At 36.1% G+C, this 27,025-nt stretch overlaps 1 protein-coding gene across 4 annotated transcripts; it reads left to right on the forward strand.

The window, feature by feature from the left end:
- Positions 1 to 31: 31 nt before the first annotated feature.
- Positions 32 to 26,973, forward strand: RHOT1 (ras homolog family member T1). Of its 4 annotated transcripts, XM_048064618.2 has the most exons (21): positions 32 to 221; positions 4,057 to 4,115; positions 6,341 to 6,422; positions 7,654 to 7,697; positions 8,182 to 8,235; positions 8,581 to 8,633; positions 9,174 to 9,282; positions 9,854 to 9,955; positions 11,390 to 11,488; positions 11,917 to 12,025; positions 12,967 to 13,087; positions 13,760 to 13,844; positions 14,236 to 14,381; positions 14,997 to 15,097; positions 15,343 to 15,473; positions 15,789 to 15,872; positions 16,572 to 16,691; positions 17,046 to 17,248; positions 18,636 to 18,758; positions 24,251 to 24,394; positions 25,833 to 26,973. In XM_048064618.2, exons 1-21 carry the CDS (start codon positions 185 to 187, stop codon positions 25,948 to 25,950), a joined length of 2,124 nt encoding a protein of 707 aa, XP_047920575.1. In that variant the 5' UTR covers positions 32 to 184; the 3' UTR covers positions 25,951 to 26,973. The 4 variants fall into 4 exon arrangements, with proteins under 4 accessions (XP_047920575.1, XP_047920573.1, XP_066836207.1 ...); XM_048064616.2 differs by lacking the exon at positions 24,251 to 24,394 and having other exon boundaries at positions 33 to 221; XM_066980106.1 differs by lacking the exon at positions 25,833 to 26,973 and having other exon boundaries at positions 33 to 221; positions 21,342 to 24,388.
- The last annotated feature ends 52 nt before the right edge of the window (positions 26,974 to 27,025 follow it).

The following is a 27,025-nucleotide window of genomic DNA, read 5'->3' on the forward strand; positions in this document are numbered from 1 at the left end:
GCCGGGGCTGTCCCTCGGCAGCCGCCGTAGCGAGCCCGCTGCAAGGCGGCGGCGGTGATGTGGGGAGGGGAGACCGGGCGTGAGGGGCCGGCGCCGTGAGGGGCTCCCGGGCCGCAGCCGCGCCGCTTCCCTCCGGCCCAGCCCGATGTGAGCCGTCCCGCGGCCGCGGGCAGCGAGCGGGGCCATGAAGAAGGACGTGAGGATCCTACTGGTGGGAGAACGTGAGTGCGGGAGGGCCCGGCACGGCCTCCTCCGGCCGGCACGGCCCCGTCAGGGGAGCCCCGGCCCTGCGCGGGCCCCGGAGCCTCCCCCCCCTGCCCCGCCGTGGGCACCGGGCGTGGGGCTGCGGGGCTGGCGTGGGCCGGCCCCGGAGGGCCCCGGGCTGGGGGTTTGGGCCTGGGGTTGGCACCAAACGTGTTTGTCCGCGAAGGACGAGAGCGCTCCTGTGAGCGAGAGGCTCCGGGGGGCGGCGGGGGCAGGGGGCCGGGGGCCGGGAGGGGGCCGACAGTGCCGAGCCCGGCTCCTGCCGTTAACTTGTGTGACCTTGGGTAAGCGCCGCGCACTGCCTAAGGGAGCGTGGGGCTGGGCTTTTTTATTTGTTTCCAAAGCTGTGTCCTTAAGTTCACATCTGGATACCCAAATAAGCGGTTAGGTTTTCAAAGGCACAGCCCCTTGTTGATGGAAGTAGCAACAAGGAGGTTCTGTTTTGTTAGCTTGTGAAGTGCTTTTAAGTTCCTCACAAGAAAGGAGTACAAAGTAATCACTGACTGTTGCTCGTAAAACTACCTAATTATACAAGGAGCACAGTGCTCCTGACAAAGCTTTCCTGAGAACTGAATGCCTCGTATATATTTATAGTATAGTTCATGCGGTTATTTTGTAGTGTTCGGTTGGCTCTGTCTGTGCTGCCTAGAAAGATCCTCTATGGCTTTAGACAGGAATCTCTAGGGAGATAATGCTAAACAGGAAGAGTCAACTTGTTAAGGTTTTATTTTTTTAGCTTCACAAGACTTGTTTTATTTAGAAATGCATTTGTGCACGTAGAATACACAGCTGAATTCCTCTTCAGAGCACATAAACCTAATCTGCCTTTGCTTTCTTCAGCAATGAGTTGAGGGTACCAGTTTTAGACTTACACTTGACAGGCTGAAGCTCACTCACGGAACATACTGCTTAAAATTGGACTGAGTCTTTATCGCTTAATTTAAAATTAGTTGGTCTTCTGCTTATACCTGTTGTGCTGGATTTTTTAATATATAATTGTGGTAAATGGGAAGAAGAACTTGTATAAAATCATTTGAATTAAGAATTTTTAAAGTGTTAGCTGCATGCTTTAGCTGCAGAATGTGTGTTTAAGAAGGGAATGATCTGAAATTAAAAGGAATTCATTTCCATTTTCCTACTCAAAGTAGCCCCCCAGTACTCAACTGGCTGCACCATAGTAACAGAATTTTCTCGGGACATTACAGCGGGAAGAAGAGTTTTTCAAGGTCACACTGGTGTGTTCTGAACTGGTTCTGTGGGGTGGTGAAGTACAGGTGGAGCAGGTGCTCTGATTTTGGCAACTAGGATCACAGTGTGTCCAACTGAAAATTTCAGGGGTACAGATCTCTTAACTAATAGCAACGTCAGAGATTGCGAGCATCTTTATTTTTTTAAATTTGTAATGGACAGAAGGGAGACATTGGTTTTACAAATTGGAAAAACCTGTCAGTTATATTATTAGTGCTGTTTTGTATGCATGACTTTTATATTTATTTATTGGCCTAAAACAGCAAGTTAATGTGGGCCATGCAATAACCTGCTGGATGATAGAAGCAATCTGGCAGGTTCAGACTCTGAAATATCATGGCAAGACCTTTTGTTGTCACCCTGTTCCAAAACAGCCTTTTTCATCCCCAGTGGTCTACATTTTAGATTTTAGGTTGTTTTAGTCCTAGTACCCAGGGTGCAAGCATCAATTTTTAATAGCTGATAATTTTCAGAAAACATTCAGCGTGTTACTTTTACACAGCATGATCTAAAAGGCTTCCATATGTGAGGAAAAAGAGAAGACCGGTTAATCATCACAAAGTGCTGTGCTGTTTTCCTCATCCTAGTCAGCCAGTGTTGTTTAGGCTGTTATTTCTAAGGCTATAAACAGAATTGGAAAGACAAATGGCTGACCTAGATTCAAGCAAAATAAACCAAATCTCTCCACCTGAACCTATGTATCTTCGCAGAAGCAACTCTAGAACACTTTGAGTGTATCAGAAGCTTATACTCAGGGTTTCTTTCCTAACCAGCTATTCATAACCTTCTATTTTCAGTTCCATTAAATTAATAAAATGATTTTGTATGTTTGCAAAGCCAACATGCTTTGCACCACTTCAGATGAAAGCTGACTTGGTCAGATGCAAAATATGCTCCAGAATTTTGTGCAGTTATCTAATAGCTTCACTTACATATCAGGAAGGTATTTATCTAAGGAAACAGGAGAGCTTTTAAGTTCTCATTCTGTCAGGATGAAGAATATTAAAATGTAGCTTGTGCAGGAGGACACCCGTTAGTGTAAGTTATTCTTTTAGCTTGTACGAGCATCCCTGATGAGAAGACAACCATACTGGTGGTAAGAAACTTGCCTCTTACTGCTGTCCAGTTAATGCTACTGAGGAAAATATGTCTGTTCTCCCTAAGGAAGGCAAAAGTCTTCCTACCCAGGGTAACTTTTCCCTCGCTTTTCATAATTTTGTAATAACCACTCTTTAACTTACCACATTGAAGAGAAGCTTTTATTTCCGGACGTCCGAAGGCCCTTTGTTACTATTACCAAAAATAGACGTGGACAAGTTGGTGGTACTTTGACTGGATCATCAGCTCAGTAATGCCATTTTCTGCATGAAGACAAATTGGTCTTACAATTTTGTTTCTTCTTCCTCCCATATTCAGACTTGCATACAATTAAATAGGCAAGTGTAAATTGCAGTAATGTCAGCAAAATAGCTTCTGTGAATAGAGGAGATTTTTACAGTGTTTTCAATAGGCACAGTGATACAGGCTCTGATTGATTGCAAGCAACATCTTAGTTGGCAAACCGCTTATGCCAGCAAAGATGCTGTATGTACAGGATGAAATGATTTCCGTTAATGGTGGGCTGTCAAAAATATACAATGCCAGATAGTATTTGAATCTGAAACTTTCCTTTCTATAGAAAGGTGTCAAAAATAAAGGTCTAATAGTCTTTCTAGGCTTTCAAAAGAACAGAAAGTTGACAGGTGAAGACCTTCAGGAACGTGGGAACCCCAAGAAAAGTTATTAACTCTTAATTTTAAACAATCACATTAAAGATTTTCAAACCTAAGAAATCCAACTGCGTTACCAGCAGTCATGACTTCATAGGTGAACTGAATTGTATGATTAAATTCAGTTGAATATTGGAGCAGAGGTGATTTTTTTTCTATTTAAATTAAGAAAACCATGGCATTAGAACACTTCTATGTTTTGTTTTGTTCTCTTTTTACTTTTTTTTTTTTTGTGGGGGACAGAATTTGCGTCAAGGAGATTATGCTTTTGCAATTTCAAAGTAGTCCAACTAGTTTGTGGAGATTTTGTCCATTGATGATGGTACCACGTCTTCTTCTTCAGCTCTTATCCTTGGTAGTTTGAAGCATAATCATTGTATCAAGAATACTATAAAAATAGTTAATTCCTAAATTACCTTTCTGTGTGCTTTTTTAGTTTCCAATTGTTGAGCTGTATTTATGCATTTCTAGTTTGTTTTCGATATTTTTTCTTTAAATATTCTACATTAAGGTTAAGACCTGCTAATTCTTTTGTGTAAGAGAGTAGGACGTGATTCCCTTCTGGACAATGTAGAAATATGAAATGGAACCAAATCTTTTACCATAAAAGAATTTGGAGAGAACTACTGTCATCAATACTTAAACAGCATATAAAAAGCCTTTAGCATGACCAGTTGGAAAATGTTTTTAAAATACTTCTCCTTTTAAGATGGGATGCAACTATTGAGTGTAACATACCCAAATTATCTAATCTCTGTTTTTAATTCTTTTGTAGCCAGAGTTGGGAAGACATCACTAATCATGTCTCTTGTCAGTGAAGAATTTCCAGAAGAGGTAGAACATCCTTATTTGTTTTCTTTAATATTATTTCTTTCCTGTTGTATAATATTTTTTTTTCAGAGAGCGAGTTGTTAGGCTTTGCTTTAAAATAATGCTTCCTATTTACAATAATAAATTAAGTCTAAAACTGCAACAGTGACTTCCGGAAAGTGATTTATGTTAGTTTGTGTGAAGATTAGGAATTTCAATTTTATCCAAGCTCCTATCTTGTTTTTCACATGCCTAATTAAGCTCTCTTTTATATATACCTGAGAAATGTTAGTTTTCTTAAGTTGTTGAATCTGGTCTTAACTGGCAGCAGTTTCAATATTAGAGACTCATAAATGGGAAGGTGCTGGGTTTGTTTGTTTGTTGAAGAACTGTTGTATTTAAAGAGCAAGTGAATTAAAAAATGAATGAGAATGAGGTATCAAAAAGTTGTGTTGTATAACTTGTATTTAGCCATTTGTTGTAGCTAAGCAAGACATTGCATTTATTTCTGTTTTTGAATACTGTTTTCCTGTGGTGAAGTAAAACAAAACAAAATCTTACTGCTTTCTACCAGAATAAAAGTAAAGCTACTTTCACATTTTATTCCTTTAAAAAATCAGCTCATAGTTCTCTCAATACTATGAAAAGAACTGTAATGGCTGCGAATAGCTGAGCTTTTTACATATAAACATTCAAGTTTATTTCTTCTGATCACAAGTCTTAAAATAGGCATCATGTGCTTCTGCTCTTTGAAACTACACTGCGTTGCGTTTAATGCAAATTAGTAGGTTACCACAGTTCATGAGTCAAGATCAGATTGTTAGCATAATTGAATTTGGTTCCCAAGCTTACAGGTAAAAAGGAACTCTAGTTTCCGTTTGTTGTTAAAATATTCAGGGACCAATGCTTTGACAGGTTGTTTGTCAATGCATTTAATGAATTCTAGCCATCTATTCACTTCTCAGCTTCTTCCTTCTATATAGCGTAGTATATTTTTCTAAATTCATCTTGCAAGAAAAACATCGCTTATGTATAACACAAAATCTGCATGAATTTACAGAAGTAAATTAAAAAAGCTCTGCATTCTATATAAACTTCTGAAAGAGACATGTACAGTTCTTGCCCATCAGTCACGCAGATCAGAGCTATGTAGATATGTGTTGCAGACATTTCAAACTTTGGAATACTGTTTAAGGTACTTGGTATATTCAGTCATCACTCTTGATGAGGATATAGTAGAGGCTGAAGTTTTACAAAGGGCCATTCTTCAGGTGATTGGCTTTCCCCTTTTTCTTTTTTTCCACGTTTTTCCCCTTCTCTTTCCTCTTCACTCCCCCCACCGCCCTCCCCCCGAGTCTTTCAAAAATAAAATAAAGACAATAAATAGCTGTGCAGGATATTTTCGTTAAAATTAAGTTGATTCTTCCTGAATGTGGATTAGTGTTCTCTGCAAAAAAGGCCAGCAACCGTAGCTAACCTACAGTATTTTGCAGAATGTAGGTTTTATTACTGTCATGTTTTGCTTTGCAGGCTTATTTAAATTTAACATTTAATACTTTGTCAGAAGGAAGGAGGTTCCCAGGTTATGATCATTTAAAAATTGAGACTTATATTTTGTCCATCGTGTTTGTCTGCCTTTTTTTTTTTAATGGTTACCAACTCACACACTGTTAGCAGTAGTTGTTCATGTACTGATTTCAATGGTAGTAGGGTCAGGATATCTTGTGCTAAAATGAAAACAAACATAAATTAAACAGTATTTAATCTGTCCATAATGGCATGCTAACTCTGATATTACTCTCCTGCTAAAGAATATGGAGCCCTTTCTAGTAGTTGGTTGAATGTGATAACCCCGCTGAATTCAAAACTTTTATTTATACGATGTTTTTATTTAAAATAATTTGCAATTCAGATTTTATTTATAGTTTTCAATACTATAATAATTCTTTGAAGGTGTGTGGATATAGTGGATTTGAGTTTTATTGAACCATTCATTGAATCCCTTAAAAACATTACTTCCTTGCAAAGCAGGAGAAAAGTCCTTATTCAGTAAGCAGACTATTAAAGAACAAGAAAGCAGCAGTGAGTTTCAGAACATCACAAAAAAGAAAATGCTTGAACTAGAAATAAGCTAGCCTATTTAAAGCTAACTAATTGGCAGAAATGCGGTAGTACAGCACTTTTTTGGACAGCAGGATTTTCAGCGATCATCTTTTAAAGGTTTTTTCTCGCTGTTTCTACAACTCAAGGTTCCGCCACGTGCTGAAGAAATCACCATTCCAGCTGATGTCACCCCTGAAAGAGTGCCAACCCACATAGTGGATTATTCAGGTAAGGACTACACAGTATAGTTATTGTTTGACTGATTTGCTATGGAATTGTTTATCCACTTCAGTAGCCTCTTCAACTGTCATACTGATATGGGACCAAAGCTACATGTAGGAAAAGACTAGGTTAAAGTAACAATTCATTGGATAAAACTAAATCGGATGATGGTGGCTGATCCTACTAATCCAAAGCCTAACAGTATCTGCTGTTGGTACTACCGTGTACACTACCGGAAGGATAGTGTTAGTGATATTCCAGTGAAGTTAGTGCTTTTAGTGTGACAGAGGTATGTACAGGTTCAGACACAGGTAGGTACTTTCATGGCATTCAAAATTGTTCATTATTTTGGGGGGAAAAATTTACAAAGATGGAGGAGACTTTACATACCTTAAATTCTCTGTCTTTTAAAATTTTTGAGTTTGGACATCTTATCATTTTGTGTCAGTTTCATGCTTTGTATTTTTGGGTTTTGATACATTGCAATCTCTTTGATCTTACCGAATAGATGTACTAAATAGGCTCAGTATCAAGTTATGCTATCATAAATAAATGCAGCGGTTGCACGGCTAGACAAAAGTCCTTCCACAATTCGTAATGGGAGCCAAGGATTAGGCCATGTTAGCAGATTCCTTCCTGTCTTCTGTCTCCCAACACTGTTGAGCTAATATCTTCAGCGTGTTCCTTATTTAGAACAAACAAATAATGCTTTTTTTTTTTTTCATGAGACTTAGGCTTAAGTTTCTGGAGTGAGTTTCTTTTCTATCGGATGAAATATTTCATAGATTCAGTTAACAGAAGCTTGGTCTCACTAAAAATATTCATTGACTCTGCAATAAAATTAACGTGTTGTATTTTGTGGTAGAAGTTTACATTATAGAACAGATGGTGCTACTTACTGTCCCAGGAATGGGCTGTTGATATATGTAGGGGATGCAAACTGTAACTCATTCCAGAGAGAACCCGTCTACAAACATAATTATTGCTTTTTTAGAATATCTGCTGAAAAACCTATAAGCAACAGACTGTTTCTGTTTTGCAAATTAATGGATCATTTTCACTGTAGTTATAGTAGAACCAATTTTTAGTGCATTTTATAAAAAGCCATTTAAATAACGAGCTTTTGCAAGGCTGTCTTACAAGCTTGGTGAAATATCTTAGTTCAGTTTCTTAAGGCTTTCAGTTTTCTTCAGAAAAATGTTTAGTATTAATGATTGTCTTGTTCTGTTGAATGCAGAAGCAGAGCAAAGTGATGAGCAGCTTTATCATGAAATATCACAGGTGAGTATTAATGTTTACTAGAAGATTTTTTCTGCTTCTAGAGAAGTTTTTCCTTTTAATTTTTCTGCTTTAGATGGGCTTCAGTTTGAATTGTAGAAAAAAAGTCTCATGCTATTTCTTGCATGGCATTTCATTTAGTTCTGTTTTGTGCCCTTTGCTATAGTAAACCTTGCTCTAAATACGAAAATTGGGTACTACCACTGCTTTGGTGAACTGAGCTTAAGCTTTGTCCTGCCAAGCAAAAGGACAGAACTCAAGGATATTTTAATCAGTAGTCCAAGAAATTCTTTTTTGTTGTTGTTGTTTAAAGAAAAAAGTTTTTCTCTCTTCTTTCAGGCTACAAAGTGCTTAAGTGAGTTAGAGATATGGTTTTTGACTAATGTTAGAACTGTTCTTTCTCTTCAGTGTTATATTGGGTTCTTAATTGTCTCTGTTGCTCTAGAGACTGAACAATGGAATTCAACATCTTTCCTTTTTATTTTAGGCAAATGTGATTTGTATAGTATATGCTGTTAACAACAAAAATTCTATTGATAAGGTATGTTAACCCTTTTAATCTAATTATTGCTTGAAATGAATGCTAATTTTTGTCATGGTGAAACCTGTTAGATGTTTAAAATTCACAGGATAGTGTTTAAGGTCAAGTTGTTAAAATGTATCTGTGCACTCTCTTCTGGTCAATTTTGACATTTGGGTTTTCTGTCCTTTTCAGTGATGTTAGGAGTTGCTTATTAACCAACTCCAGTTTTTATTTCTTTATTCTTTTGTGGGTAAATATGTGACTTCTTGGGAAAGTAGCAGTTGTAGTCAAGCTTGTGCACAGTTCAGTCATTAAATTTGAAACTGTATTTTTCATGTTTTTGTTTTTTTAACCCCACTTTAGGTAACGAGTCGATGGATTCCTCTCATCAATGAAAGGACAGATAAAGATAGCAGGTGCATAAATAAAGTTGAGAAGTGTGAATTAGGCTGCACATTGATGGGTGTCAGTCAACAATGTTGAGGATGTTAATTGTTTAAGATAATCAAATTCTAAACTTAAAGTTTATATAAGAAGTTCAAGCAACAAGATATTTAAAGTATATAGGTCTGTTGTATGTTCCAGCAAAGCTGTTTATTTTGAATTTCATAGCCAGCTTTTACCAGGTGTTTTTATATTTGTAGTGATATAACCAGTTTTAACTACATGGTCTTTGAAGTTTTTCTACTGATGCTGGTTTTGTATGATAATTAAACGATTAGTTACTCTTGTGTTTAAGTGTGTTTTGGAAGTAACAGCAGGCAGTATATTTCTGTCTAAATGTATCTTAAATTAGTTACTCCAAACTGCAGTCATCTATTTTTGCCTACTGGCTGACAGTGATATTTAATTACATCATGAAAATAATATAATGGCTTCTGGTGCAAAAGTAAAATAGGTCTTTCTATCCCTCTGTTTTTAAAGCTCTTAACCTTTTCTTTTGGTGTTGTTTTTAGGCTGCCTCTTATATTAGTTGGAAACAAGTCTGACCTAGTGGAATACAGCAGTATGGAAACTATTCTTCCCATTATGAATCAATATACAGAGATAGAAACATGCGTAGAGGTGAGTAACTTTCTGACATTAGAATGAGTACTAAAAAATACATTCTCGCCAAGCACTTTTATGGCAAATTTTAAATAGAAACATAGAAACACTGACTTTTTTCATTGTTCAAAATACATAATTATTTCAAATAGAAGGGTCATTATCATGATGAGTTTGTATATTCTTTAGAGAAGAATACGCTATTGCATAATAAAATGTTGCTGGCAGACTGTTCTAGTATTTAGAGCCTCCTCAAATCTTTGCCTTTTAGCAAAATGTTAACGGTTAGCTTTGCATGTCTAATGTTAAACCAAAAAAATGTCTGCAAAGTACTAAATAGAATGGGTAAGTTTGGATATGTCTTTTTAAGTAGATACAGCTTTCTTATTGGCACGACAGCAAATTTGAGTGAGACCTCCTTTATTAATTATTGAATATATACGGGGACTAGGTGACTTTTTTTCCAAAACAGCATTGTACCCACAAGATGGGGCTAGAACTTTAAAAGCTTGATTCTTTGTTTAGATTTCAGAATAAATCACCAAATAGTTAAGAAATTAGAAAATAAATATAAGAATTTCTCTTCCAGTGTTCAGCCAAAAACTTGAAGAATATATCTGAGCTATTCTATTACGCACAGAAAGCTGTTCTACATCCTACAGGTCCTCTTTATTGCCCAGAGGAGAAAGAGGTATTTATACATAGATTTTTAAAAACAATATAGGGGGAAAAAAGATAATTGCTTGATTGCTCTTTCCTTTTCAGAAGATTTTGCAATTCCTATTTTCTTCTGTTACCTTTCACCTGCCGTCCCCCAGTTGTCACGCATTAGATTCCAGAACCTGGTTACTGTTTTGTGTTGTATTAATCCCATCTGTCTTCCTTCTTTATTCAAAACAAGACAGTTTTGTATTTCCCAAATAAATTGCTAGGTAAAATGAGAAGCTTTGGTAATGGCATTAAGTCAAATGTAATATTAAAAAAATCACGTGTTCAACTCCGTTGTCCTTTAGATACTCATTTCACAGTAACTCCATTTATTTCAGGAAATTTACTCCAGACTTATCCTGATATAAGGGAAAGAACTTTTCTGAGCATCTTGTGAGGCTTTGGCAAAAGGGATCAAAAACAAGTAATGTGACTTTTTAAAATATTGTAGGTAGTTAGCTCAGCATATTATGGAAGAGAATAGCTTAAAATATATATATATTTTTTATGGGCAACTATAAATAAAAATCTAGAAACTTAACCCCCCTTGCATTACTGGGCAGTAGAAAAGTTGTCTCGATCATAAACACTTTGTTAAATAGGGAATGAGAGAATAACTCTTTTGATTTCTTCCATCAGAATCATCTTTGCGTTAGTAGTGTTGTGATATAATTGTTGTGCTGAAATGTTTTTGGTTTTTCAAAACCAATCTCTGTGCAATCTCTGTGACCTCTATGAAGAGAAGAGTCCATCACCACTCTAGTTGCTGGGAGAGAATTACCACTGTCTGTTTTCCTTCACTTGGAAGGTATCCCAGCAATTCTTTTGTCGTAGTGGTAGTCCATATGATCAGTGCTTTGCCTGGTAGATGAATGAGCCCGGTGAAGATTTTCATTCTTTGATGTTTAAAACCTTCTGAAGCCGTAGCTAAAATGGTGGATATAGATAGCATGTTCATTTAGAAGAGTTGACTGTAGTTCTAGAGCTTTGCAAGGCACTGGGATAGCCAGGCCTTTATTTCCACCAAAAAATGTTTGGAGTGGGGAAAAAAAAAATAACCATTCCGTTATTTTTAAAGCATTCTGTAGCAATAAGACTGAACTTAGTGAACTGATTTTTTTTATTAATAGTCAAGAATTGCTACCTTCAGCTTGTGAAGAGATTGAGGCTCTTGTCATAATTGAATAGAAAGACATTTATTGTGAAATAAGTGTTTTAAATTTATGCATTTAAATTTGCTAGGTCAGGATTTGTTTCCTTTCTATTTTTGTGCTTGTGTGTGCAAATGTCTCCATTCTAAAAATATAGAATGAAGGCTAGTATTTGATTCAATGTGATCGAACTGCCTTGTGTAATTCAGTGTAATCTTTTTATGTTCAAGCCTAGAAAGATACTGAACTTTGTTTTTATTCCTTAGATGAAACCTGCCTGTATTAAAGCACTCACTCGCATTTTTAGAATTTCTGATCAGGATAATGACGGGACTCTCAATGATGCAGAGCTCAACTTCTTTCAGGTAACACTGTTTTGCTTCCCTTTTCACTGTGTTTAATGATTAAACTCCTATAATGCTAGAAAAAGAAGTGCTTGTTTTTCAAGGGATTGTAGTAAAGTCAATCAGAAGGGAATCAGGCCTAAATATTAAGTCTCAGGTCCAGCCTAAAAGGGCAGATATATAAAAACTGAAATAGCGTTAATTTTATTTCTATTTGCAGTTCGAATTTTAGTTCAAGAGCAAAATGAAAAAAAAAATTAAATGTACAAGACCCAGTGCTTGTTTTTAAAATCAAAATTAAAAATGTTTCTATGCCTTTATTTCCAGTAAGAAATTAGATTGCCCTTTACTAGCTTATCAGAACCTTTAAGGCTGCGTTTTATACAGGACATGACATTTGTCTGCCTTAGTAGCTAGTGGTCCTAACAAGCTCTTTTGGTTTTTGTTAGAGAATTTGTTTTAATACGCCATTGGCACCTCAAGCTTTGGAAGATGTAAAGAATGTAGTTAGGAAAAACCTGAGTGATGGAGTTGCTGATAATGGATTAACATTAAAAGGTAAGCCTTACTTAACTCCTAACAGATGTGTGTTACAAAGTTGATAATGGTTTTTATGTAAAGAAGCAAGTCTTTGGGAATATGATCTCTACCTTGATTCTTTTAGATAAGAGCTGGATGTAGTGTCAGTATGATATTAAGGAATGATTAAACTCAGGAAGAATGGGGGTGGATAAAATAAGGTCTCTTACTCATGGTTGCAGAAGTTTGGAAATCAAATATCTAAAATAAGTACAGTGATTCAAAAGAGATTTTATCCTAGGTAATCTTGTAGCTTCTCTCCAGGCTTACTGGTTGCAACACTTGGCGGAAAGGTGTGGTTTCTGACATCGTTTTAACACTGTGTTTTACAGATTTGCTCAGAGCATATGGCAAAAGTGAAAGGAGAAGAAGTGTTTTCTGAGCATCAGTGTAACTGCTTTACTTGTGAAGCTTACATATGTAATAGGACTAGTGAGAAATTGTAAAGTGTGGGAATCTTAAGGCATAGCCTTACTAAGCAGCGAAATCTCAGTGTTCATTAAGCTTGGAAAGTGCTAAACCAAAATCCTACTCACCTATTTTGGTATAGAAAAATTAAAGGCAGTCTTCCATGAGACTGCTCTCCAGGCTTCTTTTTAAGTGTTTTGCTTACTATTTTGAGTTGTTGAAAATATTGTCCTTATTTTTATACATCTAAGTTCTTCTAAAATGCTGGTATTGGAAGAAGCAAACTGCAACAGAAAAACAAGTGGGTTGTTTTAAGGAAACAGTTACTTGAAAGATGCTTTTACAAATAACATGATTTCTGAACCCGCCATCTAGGTAGATTATTCTGTAATGTCATACAAGTGGTTTAAAATCCGAGTATTTCTTGTTTTCAGTCTGATGCTGATTCTATTAAAAATACTTAGAGCAGATAAAGTCTTTCAGGCCCTTAAGATTTTATCATTTGATTTTAGGTTTTCTTTTTCTACACACACTTTTCATTCAGCGAGGAAGGCATGAAACAACTTGGACTGTTTTACGTCGCTTTGGATATGACGATGACTTAGAGCTTACACCAGAGTACTTGTTTCCTCTGTATGTATCACTTGTTTGAGCTTTCTTTAGCTTACACGCATTTAATTTATGCTGCCTTTGTGGCAGGAGGGAAGGCTTATTGTAAAGTGTTTATTTAAAGCTTATTGTTACATTAATTATCTCCCTTACTTTACAACCTATCAGCCAAAATCTTCATGTGACTGAAAATTACAGAGGAAGAACTCCTGTCTCATTGTGCCAGATCATGCATTGCTATCTCTCTTTTTTAAGAAAGACATGGCAAAAGAGACTCTTAATACAAGACTACAACATGGATCTGAGCAGCTGCTTTATTGTATGTAGCACCAAATCAGAAAAGGCTTTTTAGTATTTTTCTGGCACTGGAGAGCCTTTGAAAATTCCCAAAATAGAAGTTAAGAGATCAAGTAATTCTCTGGCTTTTTCTGAAAAGTGTAACTATATACTTTTCCTTAAAACAAAACACAACCCTGGTGACTAAATATCATGTAATATAAAGACAGTCACTCAAAATTTTAGAATTCCTAATAAAAAGTATGTGCTTTGATCTCTTTAAAGAGAAATTGTTAAAACTATATGCAACAGTTAAATACCAAATGTTGTAATTCTAAAATTCTTTATTTTGAATTAAAACATTCTGCATTTTGTAAATTCACTTAACAGTTCTTGTTTGTTTTTGTTTTCAATAAATAGGCTAAAAATTCCTCCAGACTGCACAACAGAATTAAATCATCATGCGTACTTGTTTCTCCAAAGCATTTTTGATAAGCATGATTTGGTAAGCTTTTAATTTGAGTGTGTGTATACGTTCTTATATTTCAGAGCCTTAGTTTGCAAGCAATTTTATTATCAGAAAGTGTGTTTTGGTCATTGTCATTTCATTCAGAAACTGGCTATGGCTTAAGATGTGGTCAAAACTGGTCTGTTGTTTATAAGATATTTCTGTCTACAAGGAGAGAATGCAAATATAGTTGTACTACCAGTCTTTTTTTAAACTAGCCTATGTATTTAGTCTTGTTTAAAAACAAGAACAGACGTCAAAAGAAAGCAAGTTCTGTTCTTTTATAGCCAGTTTCCTGAATTTTGCAAGTGTACAGACAAAAAGTACCAATTTAGAATAGATATGAATTAAGTGCTATTTATGTCTAATGCCATATGCTTGTTTTTAGGATAGAGATTGTGCTTTGTCTCCTGATGAATTGAAAGATTTGTTCAAAGTCTTCCCGTATATGCCATGGGGGCCTGATGTTAACAACACTGTTTGTACAAATGAAAGAGGGTGGATTACATACCAAGGGTTTCTCTCTCAGTGGACGTAAGTGTGTTACATTGCATTTTGGTATTTGAGAACTTTGGGTATGCTAATTTGTAGAATCCTCTAGAAAATGTGGAAGAAAGAGTGGAAGTTTAATAGTTGAAAATTAACATAAGCAATGAAGTTTATATAACTATCTAGTGGCCTGAATTTCAGATAACTGTTACGTGTTCAGGATTTGACCGGCATTCAGTGCTAACTATGATGAAATGTCTTTAAAATTTGTATATGTCTCTGAAACTTATCAAAATATTTTTCTGTTGTTTTGACCATGTTTCATTGTTCTGCTCTTTTAGAGTTGTTAAGAATAATACTGTTTGGTAATAAGGGTTTTTTCCTATTGAAGACATAGAGAATGAGGAGAATGTTATTCTGAGGAAAAAAAAATATGATTTAAGTTCATGGGCGGCAGCAAGTACTGCTTTCATAAGAGTTTTGCTTGTTGAAGTTACCACTGTTTACCTCCAGAATCTTGTGTGCTTCGGTACTGCATGGTACTGAGACTATTACTATCATGTCAATCTGGAGACAGGAGGAAAAAATTGTTTCAGTACTGCAGAGAATTGGTATTACAGATACTAACAATTTAGTAACTCCTTTTGCCCCCTCTACTAGACTGACCACGTACTTAGATGTACAGCGTTGCCTGGAGTACCTGGGTTATTTAGGCTACTCGATACTTGCAGAACAGGAATCTCAAGCATCAGCAATTACAGGTAATTAAAAAGAAGTGGATATGTTACGCTTTAGGAGTTTAAACTTAGAGTTCTGCTCAAGAATACATTGCTTAAATGTCCTTTTTCACTTCATTCTCTCTTACTTTCTGCTCAAGACAAACTTTTGGTTTGATATTTTTGAGAATATTTTGTGTGCTTTATAAGCTACTTGTCCATTTACATTAAATGTTTTCATGTACATCCACACGTGCATTTTGTGAAAAATATTTGTATTTTCTCAAAAGTAACAAGAGATAAAAAGATAGACCTCCAGAAAAAACAGACTCAGAGAAATGTTTTCCGATGCAATGTTATTGGAATGAAGGGCTGTGGGAAAAGTGGAGTTCTTCAGGCTCTTCTTGGAAGAAACCTAATAGTAAGGAACCCTTTGCTTATATTCACACACAAATGTTGTTAATTTTACACAACAAAACCCAGTTGACAGAGTTTTACTGTTTATTACTGAGTTTGGAGATTATAGATTTATTTTTTTTTAAGATTAGCAAATAGACAAATTGATACTGCATGCATAATTATTTGTATATCTTGGATTACAGCTATGTGTGGACTTGCAAAATAAACCACAGATTACTGTAATTTTTATTCATTAATAAGTGGAGTAAACCAGTTATTCAAATCTAACTGAAAGGTGAAAGTTGCTATGACCTAACCTGAAATTCTGCATTTTCAGAGGCAGAGGCAAATACGTGCAGAACACAAATCTTACTATGCCATTAATACAGTCTATGTGTATGGACAGGAAAAATACTTGCTGGTAAGGTTGCCTCGTTGTTAATCATAAAGTTCAGTGAACTATAGAAAGCCATCTGCAAACAAATACAAGGAATTTTTGCTTTAATTGTTTCTACTTCCTAAACATAATTTCTTCCGTGTCCTCTTCCCCCATTTTTTTCAGGCTGAAATAATTTCTGATTTTTAAGATGTTGCCAATACTCTAAACTGAATATGTTCAGGATCTGTTATTTTTGAAACTTTCACTAAATTTTAAAGAAAGCACTCCATTAAGCAATCTACCTATTTAGAATATAAGAATCTGTCAGGTGGGGTGATTAGAATGGCTATCGTTAATCTTCAGTGGCTGAAATACTTCCTTTAAGGGCTTGCTGTATGGTAGTTTTACTTCATGATAATATATTTCTTTGTTTTCCAAGAGTCCTCTGCTCTTTGATTTTCCTATGTAGAATGAATGCCGGTTTCTGTGGGAATCTAAGACTTTGTGTTAGAAGGAAATGTAACTTTTTTTTACTGAGGTTGTGATTGTCTGCAGATGCGATGTTAACAGCTCACATATGTTGACTCCATTGGTAAATTTCTCTTCTTTTTCATTAATTCTGCCTATTGTCAGTCCATTAATTCTAAAGATACATAACAATGAGCTGTAAAAATCACAAGAAAAAGAAAGTTATAAAATTCCTTTAACTGCATAATGGCAAAGTTTTTTCTCTTTTTCCAGCTACATGATGTCAGTGACTCTGAATTTTTAACTGATGCTGAGACCATATGCGATGCTGTCTGCCTGGTATATGATGTCAGTAACCCTAAGTCCTTTGAGTACTGTGCCAGGATTTTTAAGGTTTGTGTATTTTTTCATATACGTGTGTATGTATGTATTCTCGTATTAAAAATATATAAATAAAAATAATGTTCACTGATGAGTACTCATTTTCAATTATTGGTCCCATACGCCATGTTCTAGTGCTTAAAAGACATTTTATTTATGCGTGCTGGTTATATACGGCTGATGCATTAAAAATGCCATTTTGATATTAATACAAAAGTAAGGTCTACTTGTGTATATATAAAATATTCTGCTTCTAGAAGTGCTTGACGTCAGTGCAATTAATATATCTTAATGCTGTTGCAAAGTTTTATTTAGGCTGTTCCAGGTTGGATATAACATATAATGCCTCTTTCTTTAAATTTGCAGCAACACTTCATGGATAGCAGAATACCATGCTTAGTGGTAGCTGCAAAGTCTGACTTGCATGAAGTCAGACAGGAATATAGTATTTCTCCTGCCGAATTCTGCAGGAAACACAAAATGCCTCCGCCTCAAGCCTTTACTTGTAATACTGTTGATGTGCCGAGTAAGGATATCTTTGTTAAACTGACAACTATGGCAATGTATCCGTAAGTACTTGAACCATTCTGGTTTTTTTCGTATTGCATGGATCACGCACAATAGCACTGCTTGTCATTGTTAGCCATGAGGATGGAACTCGCCTCACTGAGATTTAGCAACAGAGAGAGACATAAGTGACTTTTGTAGAACTTGAAATTATGTCAAATTGAGAAAGTTGGTACAAATCCAATATATAAAACGGTCAGCTGTTGTGGTAACGTATTTTTAAAAGAATACACTATTTCATACAGCTCAAGTTACGTTTTTAGGTATATCTGTTCAATGAATATGTAGGGTTCTGTTCTGTCATTGTTATGGATGCATCACTCAATATCTCACTATTCATATCTTGATATTTTTAAGATAATTGTGAATAAGTTGTACTGTAATTCTTGATAATAGCTCAACTTTACAGTTGTTTACAAGTAATTACACTCTTTTGTGAACAAGTTTCCCCCAATGCACTGCTTGAAGCTTTTTTTTATTATTTTTGGTGTGCTTATTATTGTTTGCTTCAGTCCACAAATCTGATTGCTTTTACTTTTTTTAATATAACTTCTGTATAAATACCTTTTTGGCTTCAGATACAATATACTTAAGCTCACGTGCTTTTTCACTACATATCTCACTGTTGCTAAGCTCACTTTGCATCTCTTTTTTTGGTGGGTGGAGCTTTTAATGTGATTAACTAGATAAATCTTACAGCAGACGGAGTCTAGTATGACAGCTGACATTTGCTTTAAATTAAACAGAACTAATGTCACTTTCACCCAAAATCTAGGATTTTTTAATATACTTTTGAAACCAAATTTATTGGATTAGATTTGTAAAGCTTTTGTTTTGTTTTTGTTCTCTTATACTTATTTTTGTAGTGCTGGAATACTGGAAACCACAAAAAGTGTAGCGCTGACCAAATGTCTTGTCATAGCAATATTCCTGCTTCTCCCTTAGTTTTCAAGCATGTGTGTTTTTTAGGGTGGGAAAAGTAGAGGTAACTCACTTTGTAAAGCGTGCATTCAAAGTGGTAGACTACGTGGCTTTCTTTCCTTTATAAAACGGGTGTTATCTATTGCTGTGCAGACATACTCAGACATACTTGTATGTCTTCCTTCCAAACTTAAATTCAGCAAATGTTTTCATTCATGTTTGTACATTGCTATTAAGATCTATGTATGGGTGGTAATGCCAAAATGTACACGATACAGAACATCTAACCCTAAAATTCTGCACAGCTGTAGTTTTACCCTTGCTTCCCCAGTGTATTTTTTTCTCCTCTCCTTACTCATTCAAATGTACCTTTTATTCCTAAATCTCTCTTGGTTGTGGCACAGTCCTAATGTGCACCTGATTATATGAGCAAGATTTCAATTCCTGTCCTTCTGTGTGTTTTCGCAGCCATGCCCGGTTACGCTGTATGTGCGCCTGCAACAGGTGTACATTTTGCATCTGTCAGAACTTCCTCAACTCAGACTTGCTGCAATCTGTAAAGAACAAACTCTTCACTGCAGTTCTTAACAGGTCCTTAACTTTATTTACTAGGTACCAGGTGTGCTTTTAAAATAAAGCTTTTTTTTTTTTTGAAAAAGCAGTTGGTAACCTTCTATACTGCAGATTTTTCATTCCATATTCACAAAATAGGCAGATACTTATTTTAATAACTGTCATAAAATTGTCAAATTTGATCTGTTTAAGGTACTTTTGGTTCTTTTGAGCTTGGTCCAGTTATTTCTCTGAAACATTGCCAACTTGGTGGTCAATTCTGGCAGTTTTTGATTGCAAAAATATTGGAGGAATTAGGACTATGTTTTTCAGGGAACTGGTAATGGATATCAAGTAACGTATATAAGTCTGTGTAATGGATCTCACTTGAGATGTAGGTTTCTTTAGCGTTGATTAGAGCTAGTGCCTCTTAGTTACCTATTATAAAAAAAACTTTCACTTAAATAGTAATGCAGGAAAAGGCACAGCTTGTCTATAACATCACTGTATGACATATTACATGCTTATAATTGCTGTTGTTTGATATTTGGGAGCTGATAGAATTTCTGGGTGTGTATTATGCCTGGTTTACACAGAAAGTGGGTAAGTTGTATAAAAATCTGGACCTTTTAACATCCAATTCTTCTGAATAAAATGCAATATGTAAGAAGTGGTAAACAGTTAACCATTTGCATTTGCAGATATTTTGGAAAAAGCAATGGGTAAAGAGAACTGGTTTTCAGCATTGAAAACAGTGCCTATACCTTGCCTCGTGTCTACTGCAGGCTGCTTTTATAAAACACCTTGCTTTTGACACGTGATTTACTAACAGCTCAGCACTTGTCACCTTGACCCAGCAAATGGGAGTTCAAACCGAACAATTTTTGTAGTGTAGTAGTTCTGTCCCTTTTATAGTCTCGTAGACTATGATAAACATAGTTACTTGAGGACCGTGGTTAGAATATCGTGACATGTTCTGCATATATTTGGTCCATGCATATTACTACTTTTTACTGGTTTCAGGTGTAGATGCTCCAAATAAGAGTGGATGTTTCCTTTAAATGTGAGTTATGCATACATAGGAGGCCTACTGATATACCCATTGACAATACACCTTTGAGCATCTTTGTGAAATACAACTTTAATCCAAGATAGAAGTGTTAATCAGAGTAAGAATTTAGAGAAGGGGGAAAAAATCATTAGCTTAAGAAAATGACATGAATGTGAGTGAAACTCTTCATACCGCATCTCTTCTCCAGCTGTCATCCCGCAGACAAAGATCCCTGTAAAAGAAGTCTCTTTGCATATTGTTACTTTAATACTTCAGTCAGTGGTCACTACTAGAAAATCTCAACTCATCGTTATTGAGGCTGATCCGCCTCTATAACTCATCTCCATTTTTCAGAATGGTTATGGATTGCTACGTTAAGTGTTGTGACATGTTTCTCTCTCGTGTGGGCCTGTGGTTTTTTTTGAGTCCTGCATTAGGCACTGTACTTCGTTCCTCTGAGATACTGTCAAGGACTGGAGGCGTTGAAATCTTTGTTTGACAAGCCCTGGGATGCTGTCTTTCCACACCTTGTCAGTAGGCAGTGTGGAATAAACATACGAATATACTACTGTCTGTAAAGTCCGTAATTCAGGGCAAAGAGAATTCCTTGCAGACGTCTGCACTGACCCTCCAGAAAGGAAAAACTGTTCCCTAGAATCATTGTTTGCAGTCGTTCAGTTAGTTGCTGGGGTTTGTTGCGGGTTTCCAGCAGGCTAATTTCTTTTCAATAAGGTGCTTCCTAGTTAGCTCTTCAGAGCATATTGCTGCAGGTTATTCACCTTCAGTACGTGGACTTACTGTAGAACTGTATACATAGGAAAGAATATTAGAGCTGAGATATCCGTAAACAGAGATTGGCCCCTAATTGTAGACTCAGGAGAGTAGAGGTAGTTCTCTTGTTTAGAAACGTTAGCTTCTTAGAAGCATTTTAATGATTTCTGCTTAAAAACAGCACTTGAATCAAAGAGTATTTTCTGATAAAGCTACTTTATATGATTTCTTATTTTGCTTTTACAAGTGCTTACCATTGGGTCAGAAAGTTTGGCAGAAGTTGGATAACTAATGGGTAAAGGAGGCTTCTCGAGAGGTCATATTCTCCTGATCTCTTCCCATTCTGAAGCTCTAGAAAGTGGAAGTAGGTAAACAGAAATCTTTCAGATTGGACTCCTTCCTGTGTCATTTGTTGCCAAGTAGTGCTTAAACACTGTTACTAAGGCACAATATAATAGTACATTAGAATATTCCACACTTAGTACTTAAAGGAAGAACATTGCCTCTATGCAGCTGAAAAAACTAATGCCCACCTTTAGTTTCTCTTCTGTGGACAAGCTTCAAAGACTCTCCTGCGGCTTTATAGGCTCTCAGAAAGGCAGGTTCAACAAATGTGGAAGTTCAGTTTGGGGATACTTGTGTGGGAACAGGATTGTTGGTTTGAACTACCCAGGATCACACTTCATTGGTTCTTTGAGGAAGAAGGCACTGCATTCCAAGCACTGTACATGCGCGCATGAGACTTGTTACTATGCTGCAGTATTTTTGTATTTTTAATTTGTTTTTTTTTTTTCCTTTAGGTGTTCATTTGTATTTGTCTGGCTGGCACTTAATCTCTTCTTATTACATTGTTTTACCTCTTTCTAAAAGCAAGGTTTCTGCGTATGTCATTCTAACCCTTTCTTTAATTATCAGCTTGGATTTTGGGCTTTATTTTCTTCCCTAACTCCAAAGCATGGATTTTAAGTGTGTTTTTCTGCTTTCTTGGTTTAAATTCATTCACTTGCTGCCTTCTGCTTTTATAGTAGTGACACTTCTGTCAGCGGAGTTCATTTCCAAATAATTGTTATGCATGAGAACTGTGTTGTTCAGTGAGGGAGACTTCTCAGACCATTTCATTTTCTTCCTTCTAAAGTTTTTAAATAACGTGAAATGTAAGTGAATTCTACTTGCATATAAAACATGGTTGTTTCAGGAATTGTAAGATTTTTTTTTTCTATGAAAACCTCCTGTGAAATTAAGACAGTAGTTTCATTTTCCTGTTATAAGGGAAAGTTCTAAGGATATAGTCCAGGTTTTATTTTTCACCATGTGCTATTCAATCTGATGGCAGAAATCTATCCCTTGACTTGGGTGTCCCTAATAGTTTAGGAGAGTATAACAACATTCTTCTCACCTGTATTTGTCCTTTTCTAAAATGCTTAGTGCTGCATACTGAGTGGAGTTTTGCAAAGCTACGTCCTCTGACTTCTTTCCAAACAGAATATATTGAACTGGCATTTTAAATTCTTTTTAGGTTTTGTAGATAATAACATGCACTTGGCGCTTTTCACATTTTAGATAACTAATGCATGGGGAAAAATTCTAACTGCCGGAGTGGTTTGCATCCTAGGAAAATATGTGCCTGAAGGAAGCTGCAGCAGCTTGCACGTTACTTGATGTTTTTGGAATTTAGTTGCTCGTATTTTATTGTTAGAACCTATCATTGGTCAGAGCAGCCTGCTGCTTGCTGACTGCATTAACTTGCCTATAATTTTGGCATGAGTAACCATGTGACTAGCGTGGCCTCAGCACTGTGCTTTTAAAATGTGTTTGTAGTTCATATGGGAATGTTTTTCAATTTTAATAGTTAAGGTTAAACCTCCCCAGACTTGGGATTTTTCTTCTACTGACATGGGGAAAAGCGTCAGTATTGGACCATAACTCGGCGGTTTTCTGTGTGTAACCATGACAGGCATGCTCAGTTAACTTCTTGATAAGTACATGTGGCAAACTTCTTGTGAGTTGTTAAAGCCTCTTAAAGACTGTATAGATCTCAAAGGTACTATTCAACAAGTGACAAGTTACTTGGCTCACTGTGAAGGGCAGGTTGAATCTGCCTTCTTTTTTTTCCCCAAGTATGCATTAAAATCTGAATTTTATGCCAAAGGCAAAATTCCTAGACACACCAATTAAATATGCACACCAATCTATTTTACAAGTTTAAAAGCTAGTAAGAATTTCAAATACAGCATCGTTTATGGAGTCCTAACTACTAGTGTGTGTGTATGTATGTGTGCACACATCCATATACAATTTTTCCACTGGAGAGAATAATTTTTCTAGTTTAGAGTTAGTGAAAGTTTCAGGTGCTCTCTTACTATCAGGACAGTAATATTTCTACCACTGGTGAAAATTAGTTTCATAAACACAACTACACTGAAATAAAATTTGAATGTTATTTATCGAAGAGGTAGAATTTTTGTGATGTATTGAGCGAAGGTTATACATTATAGCTACCTTCAAATCAGAAAACCTGTGCCAGAAACAAACACTCAGGTTTTTTTTCTTAATGGCAGCTGAACAATATTAGCGAACAAATTTACAAAAATGGAATTTAGGACAGTGTAAGGAACACATAAGAGAGAAGCAGTAAATTTCATTCCAAGGGTGTAAAGCAATTAGACATCCATAATGTTCTGAACTTCAGTGAGTATTTTTGGGCTTTGGGTATTTGGACTGAGATCTTCAGAGGGCACTAACCATGTTAATTCCTTTGAGGTTATAAAACAAATCCCTGCCCTTGGTTTAGTTTCTTTCTTTAAATGAAAGAATCTGTAACTGTTAGGCTTAGAAAAGGGATCCGAGTCAATTTACTCTCCCTTTAGACATGAAAAGAGGATTTTATCATGACTGAGAATATATTAATTGTTTTTAAAAGGATGAAGCAAGTTTTTTTGAATACCACTGAATATGGACGTGTGCAAAAGTCAAAACAAGGCAAATTATAGATAAGAATCAGAAAATGTAGATGAGAATGCACTTTACAGGGCAATGCAAAAGCACTCATTTGCAATTTAAGCAATGGTTCACACTTTTAAAGGGATGTTTATTTAAATTATACAAATAGTTGGGCATTAGAATTAACCAAATTAGTCTTGAGAGTTGTTAATTACACAAATATTCACCCAACGGAGCTTGTCACATAACTTATTAACATCATGTCACATACAAGTGATTTATTTTACATACAAAGGTAAGGTTTATAACAGATTTTAAGGCAAGGGTTTTTTAGTCTTTTCCAACAACAACAAAAAAATGCTAAAGCTTTTAGTATTAATAAAATACAGTCTTGATTTGAATTATCAATGATGATGAGATTGTGTCAATTTTAGAGCTGGTGTGTTAAGTCATTCCAGTGTGTTTAGCACAGGTACTCTAGCTCATGCGTATGATGCAAGAGTATTGCAGTATCCTGTGGACACATGAAAATTTATGCTTTGGAGATGGAGTAAGAAGAGATTCAGTTTCTTAAGCAGTTTTCCTTGTTCTTAAACTCCATTTATTTCTGTTTTTTCCCAACCACTAAGTTTTTAACAACTGCACAAGAATTGGAGGTTAGATGGGTAAAAATGGTAAATTCTTTGGGCTTTGTTATTTGAGCATATTTGAGACACTTGCTATTGTTGAGCCATGCTATGAACTGCAAACTGTGCATGTGTGTAAAAAGGTTAAGACCCTACATAGATGAGTTGGGTGCCATGCTGTTAGCAGACGAGGAGAGCAGTATTATGCAGCAGGTGCACGCCGTCAACTTTGTAGAAGATTCCATCTTCATGGAGTCATCTCTTGGTCCACGTTTACTTGAAGACAGGTAACAGCAGCCAAACTAAGGTGATCTTGCCATTGCCTTATCCCTTTCTCCCCCTCAACAACCACTTGACCTCTAGTTTGCAGAGGGTTTGTCAAAAGTAGATGCAGAACTAATGCTTGCAGGAATTCATGAATTTGATCTGTTCAATAACCCACCAAGATATTGTTAAATAAGATTAGGAATTTTTAGTGAGCAGCTGTGTTTTGCTGTTAATGCACCAAAGAATTTGTGCCTTCAGCATGCAATATTGTAGTACACTGATTATCTATATGGCTTATATTGCTCTTGCAAATGTCTGCTAAATAATATCCTAAACTGTTTTTGTGTATTTTGATAGCAAGTACAGTTCCTGCTTTACTAAACAGCTTGTATATGACAGCACTGCAGTTCACACTATCTGAACTTTCTTATGCACTGTGTATGTTTAGGATCTCTGTATGCTCCTTGGACTTAATATTCCTGCAGTTTACACTGAGTAACCCATCGTGATACATACAGGCTGAAATACGTAGGCTAGTGAAGTTCTTTCATGAGTTCTATCTTAAACAAAAACAAACAAACAAACTCTGCTATTATTTAGGACCTTGTGCTTTGAATTATGGCATATATGATAACTTGTTTTAAATGGTAGCTCCTGCTTTATGGTAAGCTGTCATACTTGAGACTACTTTGAGGATGTCTAGCAGTGTTTAACTGAGCATGCTCACAAACTTTCTGCAGTATTTGGGAGAGTTGGGTCATTGGCTGTCTACTGTCATGCAAAACGTGGCTTCTTACGTCATCCAGTCACTTCATACTGTTCTATCTTCTCGTTTTCTGTTAATGCCATTGTCACTGCCTGTTTCACTAGCACCTTCTCTTAGCTTTCACCTTGGTATTGGATGACTGTTTTTATTGCTGTTCTTGTGACTGTACTGGGAAGAAAGGGATTTACAAACTGTCATTCTTTTGATTCTAGCTTTTGGAAAAATATTACTTGCTACTTGTCAGTAAAATGTTTTTTTTGGGGATGGAGAAACACAAGTAGATATATAACAGTACTGGAAAACTTTGCAAGGAAAAGTGGAAATATGCAAACTCAAAAAAAGGCTTTGTTTGCTATGATGGACTTGTTCTCACTATGGATTATTATTAATTTGCTAGCTATTTTTGTTTTTATTTTCTGAACATTTGCTGGTACTCTCAAAGAGGACACACTGCCCTCCCATTCTTCTGCAGTTGTGTGAGCTCTGACTTCAGTGAGATCTGCTAATGTGATCGTGGCTGCAGATCAAGTCCTAAGCTTTAAAGAAAAGTAAAGGCTGAACTGTAAGCTCCTTGCCTGTGACAAGTGTAGTGATGAATTTCCAAAAGCAGAGTAGCTTAGCACAAATTATCTGATATTCTTGTCCTGAAAATAATTTATTTTTTTTTTGTGTGTGTGTGTGTTAAATTTTAGGCATGTGACGCAAGCGGACCTCAAGAGCTCTACATTTTGGCTCCGAGCAAGTTTTGGTGCTACTGTCTTTGCCGTTTTGGGTTTTGCTATGTACAAAGCATTATTAAAGCAACGATGATCTGAGAAGAAGCACATCCGGCCCTACCAAATAAAAATAAACTTTTATGTACATTCTGAATGCTTTAAATTCTGCTAGAACTATTTATATATGCAGAGTTACTTTATTAATATTTGTAATTCATGCATAAGATTATTTTAAATTATAGCTCTAACTACAGTATTGCATAATGCGTGGAACAAAGAATTGCATCTTAGCAGCCAGCTTAAAATGGCTTAACTTGTGAGGCCAAAAGGGAATTTGTTGTAAATAACCTGTACATATTAAAGCAGTACAACATTGCTCCCCAAGAAGTTATTCAAAATACTGTTCTTAGGTATTTCACCAGGGTGACATACTAGTGTATAGCTGAAATTCATTTTCAATAGAGTAGGTTCAACTCGAGGATCGTACTTCCTCAAGGATTGCTTATTTATTTCACTTTCATTTGAAGTGACTTAATCTTTTTGGACTACAACCTACACCAGGCAGAATTTGTGATTTTCTTTCTAATCTGCTCTTTCAACAACAACAGATTTCCCTACTGTAATATGTGTTTCAAGAAAAAGTCACAGTTGCTGTCCTGGCCTATGATTTTGTACGTTGTATGACCAGTGACATGCTTAGCAGTCTAATAATTTCTTTTAAAAGGAAAAACAAAAACTTCAGAAACTGCCAGATCAACGTCACATGCTGTGTGTAACTGTTATTCATTTTCCACGACGTTGTTTTATAACCCTTATGCATCAGATAAGAAAATTTGTATATTATAAATGTTAATAATTCAAAAAGTGCTGCTGTTTAATTTCTTACATGTGTCAATCCTGTTAAAAGCTGTGTATAAGATAGAACTAAACTAGTACACAGTACCTATTCTGCTGTAGTATATTAGTTGCATGGTTCACAGTGCATTCTGTAACTGGCTAGAGTTACCTGTAGACACAGCTTTTCTAAGGATCAAATGGAACATTACTTCCTCATAACAAACTTATTTTTCCATTGCTGGCCTTTTCGAGTATTTCAATAAAAGAACTGTGTACTGTGTTTGTCGTCATCTTTCTTCCCCCTCAGCTCGAAGGCGATGCTTGTGAGGCCT

Source organism: Anser cygnoides, chromosome 19, assembly GCF_040182565.1.
Source record: "Anser cygnoides isolate HZ-2024a breed goose chromosome 19, Taihu_goose_T2T_genome, whole genome shotgun sequence".
In the NCBI taxonomy this organism is placed as follows: domain Eukaryota; kingdom Metazoa; phylum Chordata; class Aves; order Anseriformes; family Anatidae; genus Anser; species Anser cygnoides.

Bases quoted from the DNA above. Each gene is read 5' to 3' on its own strand.
- RHOT1 (XM_048064618.2), top strand. From the start codon at position 185: ATGAAGAAGGACGTGAGGATCCTACTGGTGGGAGAAC. The intron at 13,088-13,759 runs GTATGTATCACT...TTCAATAAATAG, and splicing joins CCAGAGTACTTGTTTCCTCT to GCTAAAAATTCCTCCAGACT. The intron at 18,759-24,250 runs GTCCTTAACTTT...GTGTGTAAAAAG, and splicing joins TTCACTGCAGTTCTTAACAG to GTTAAGACCCTACATAGATG.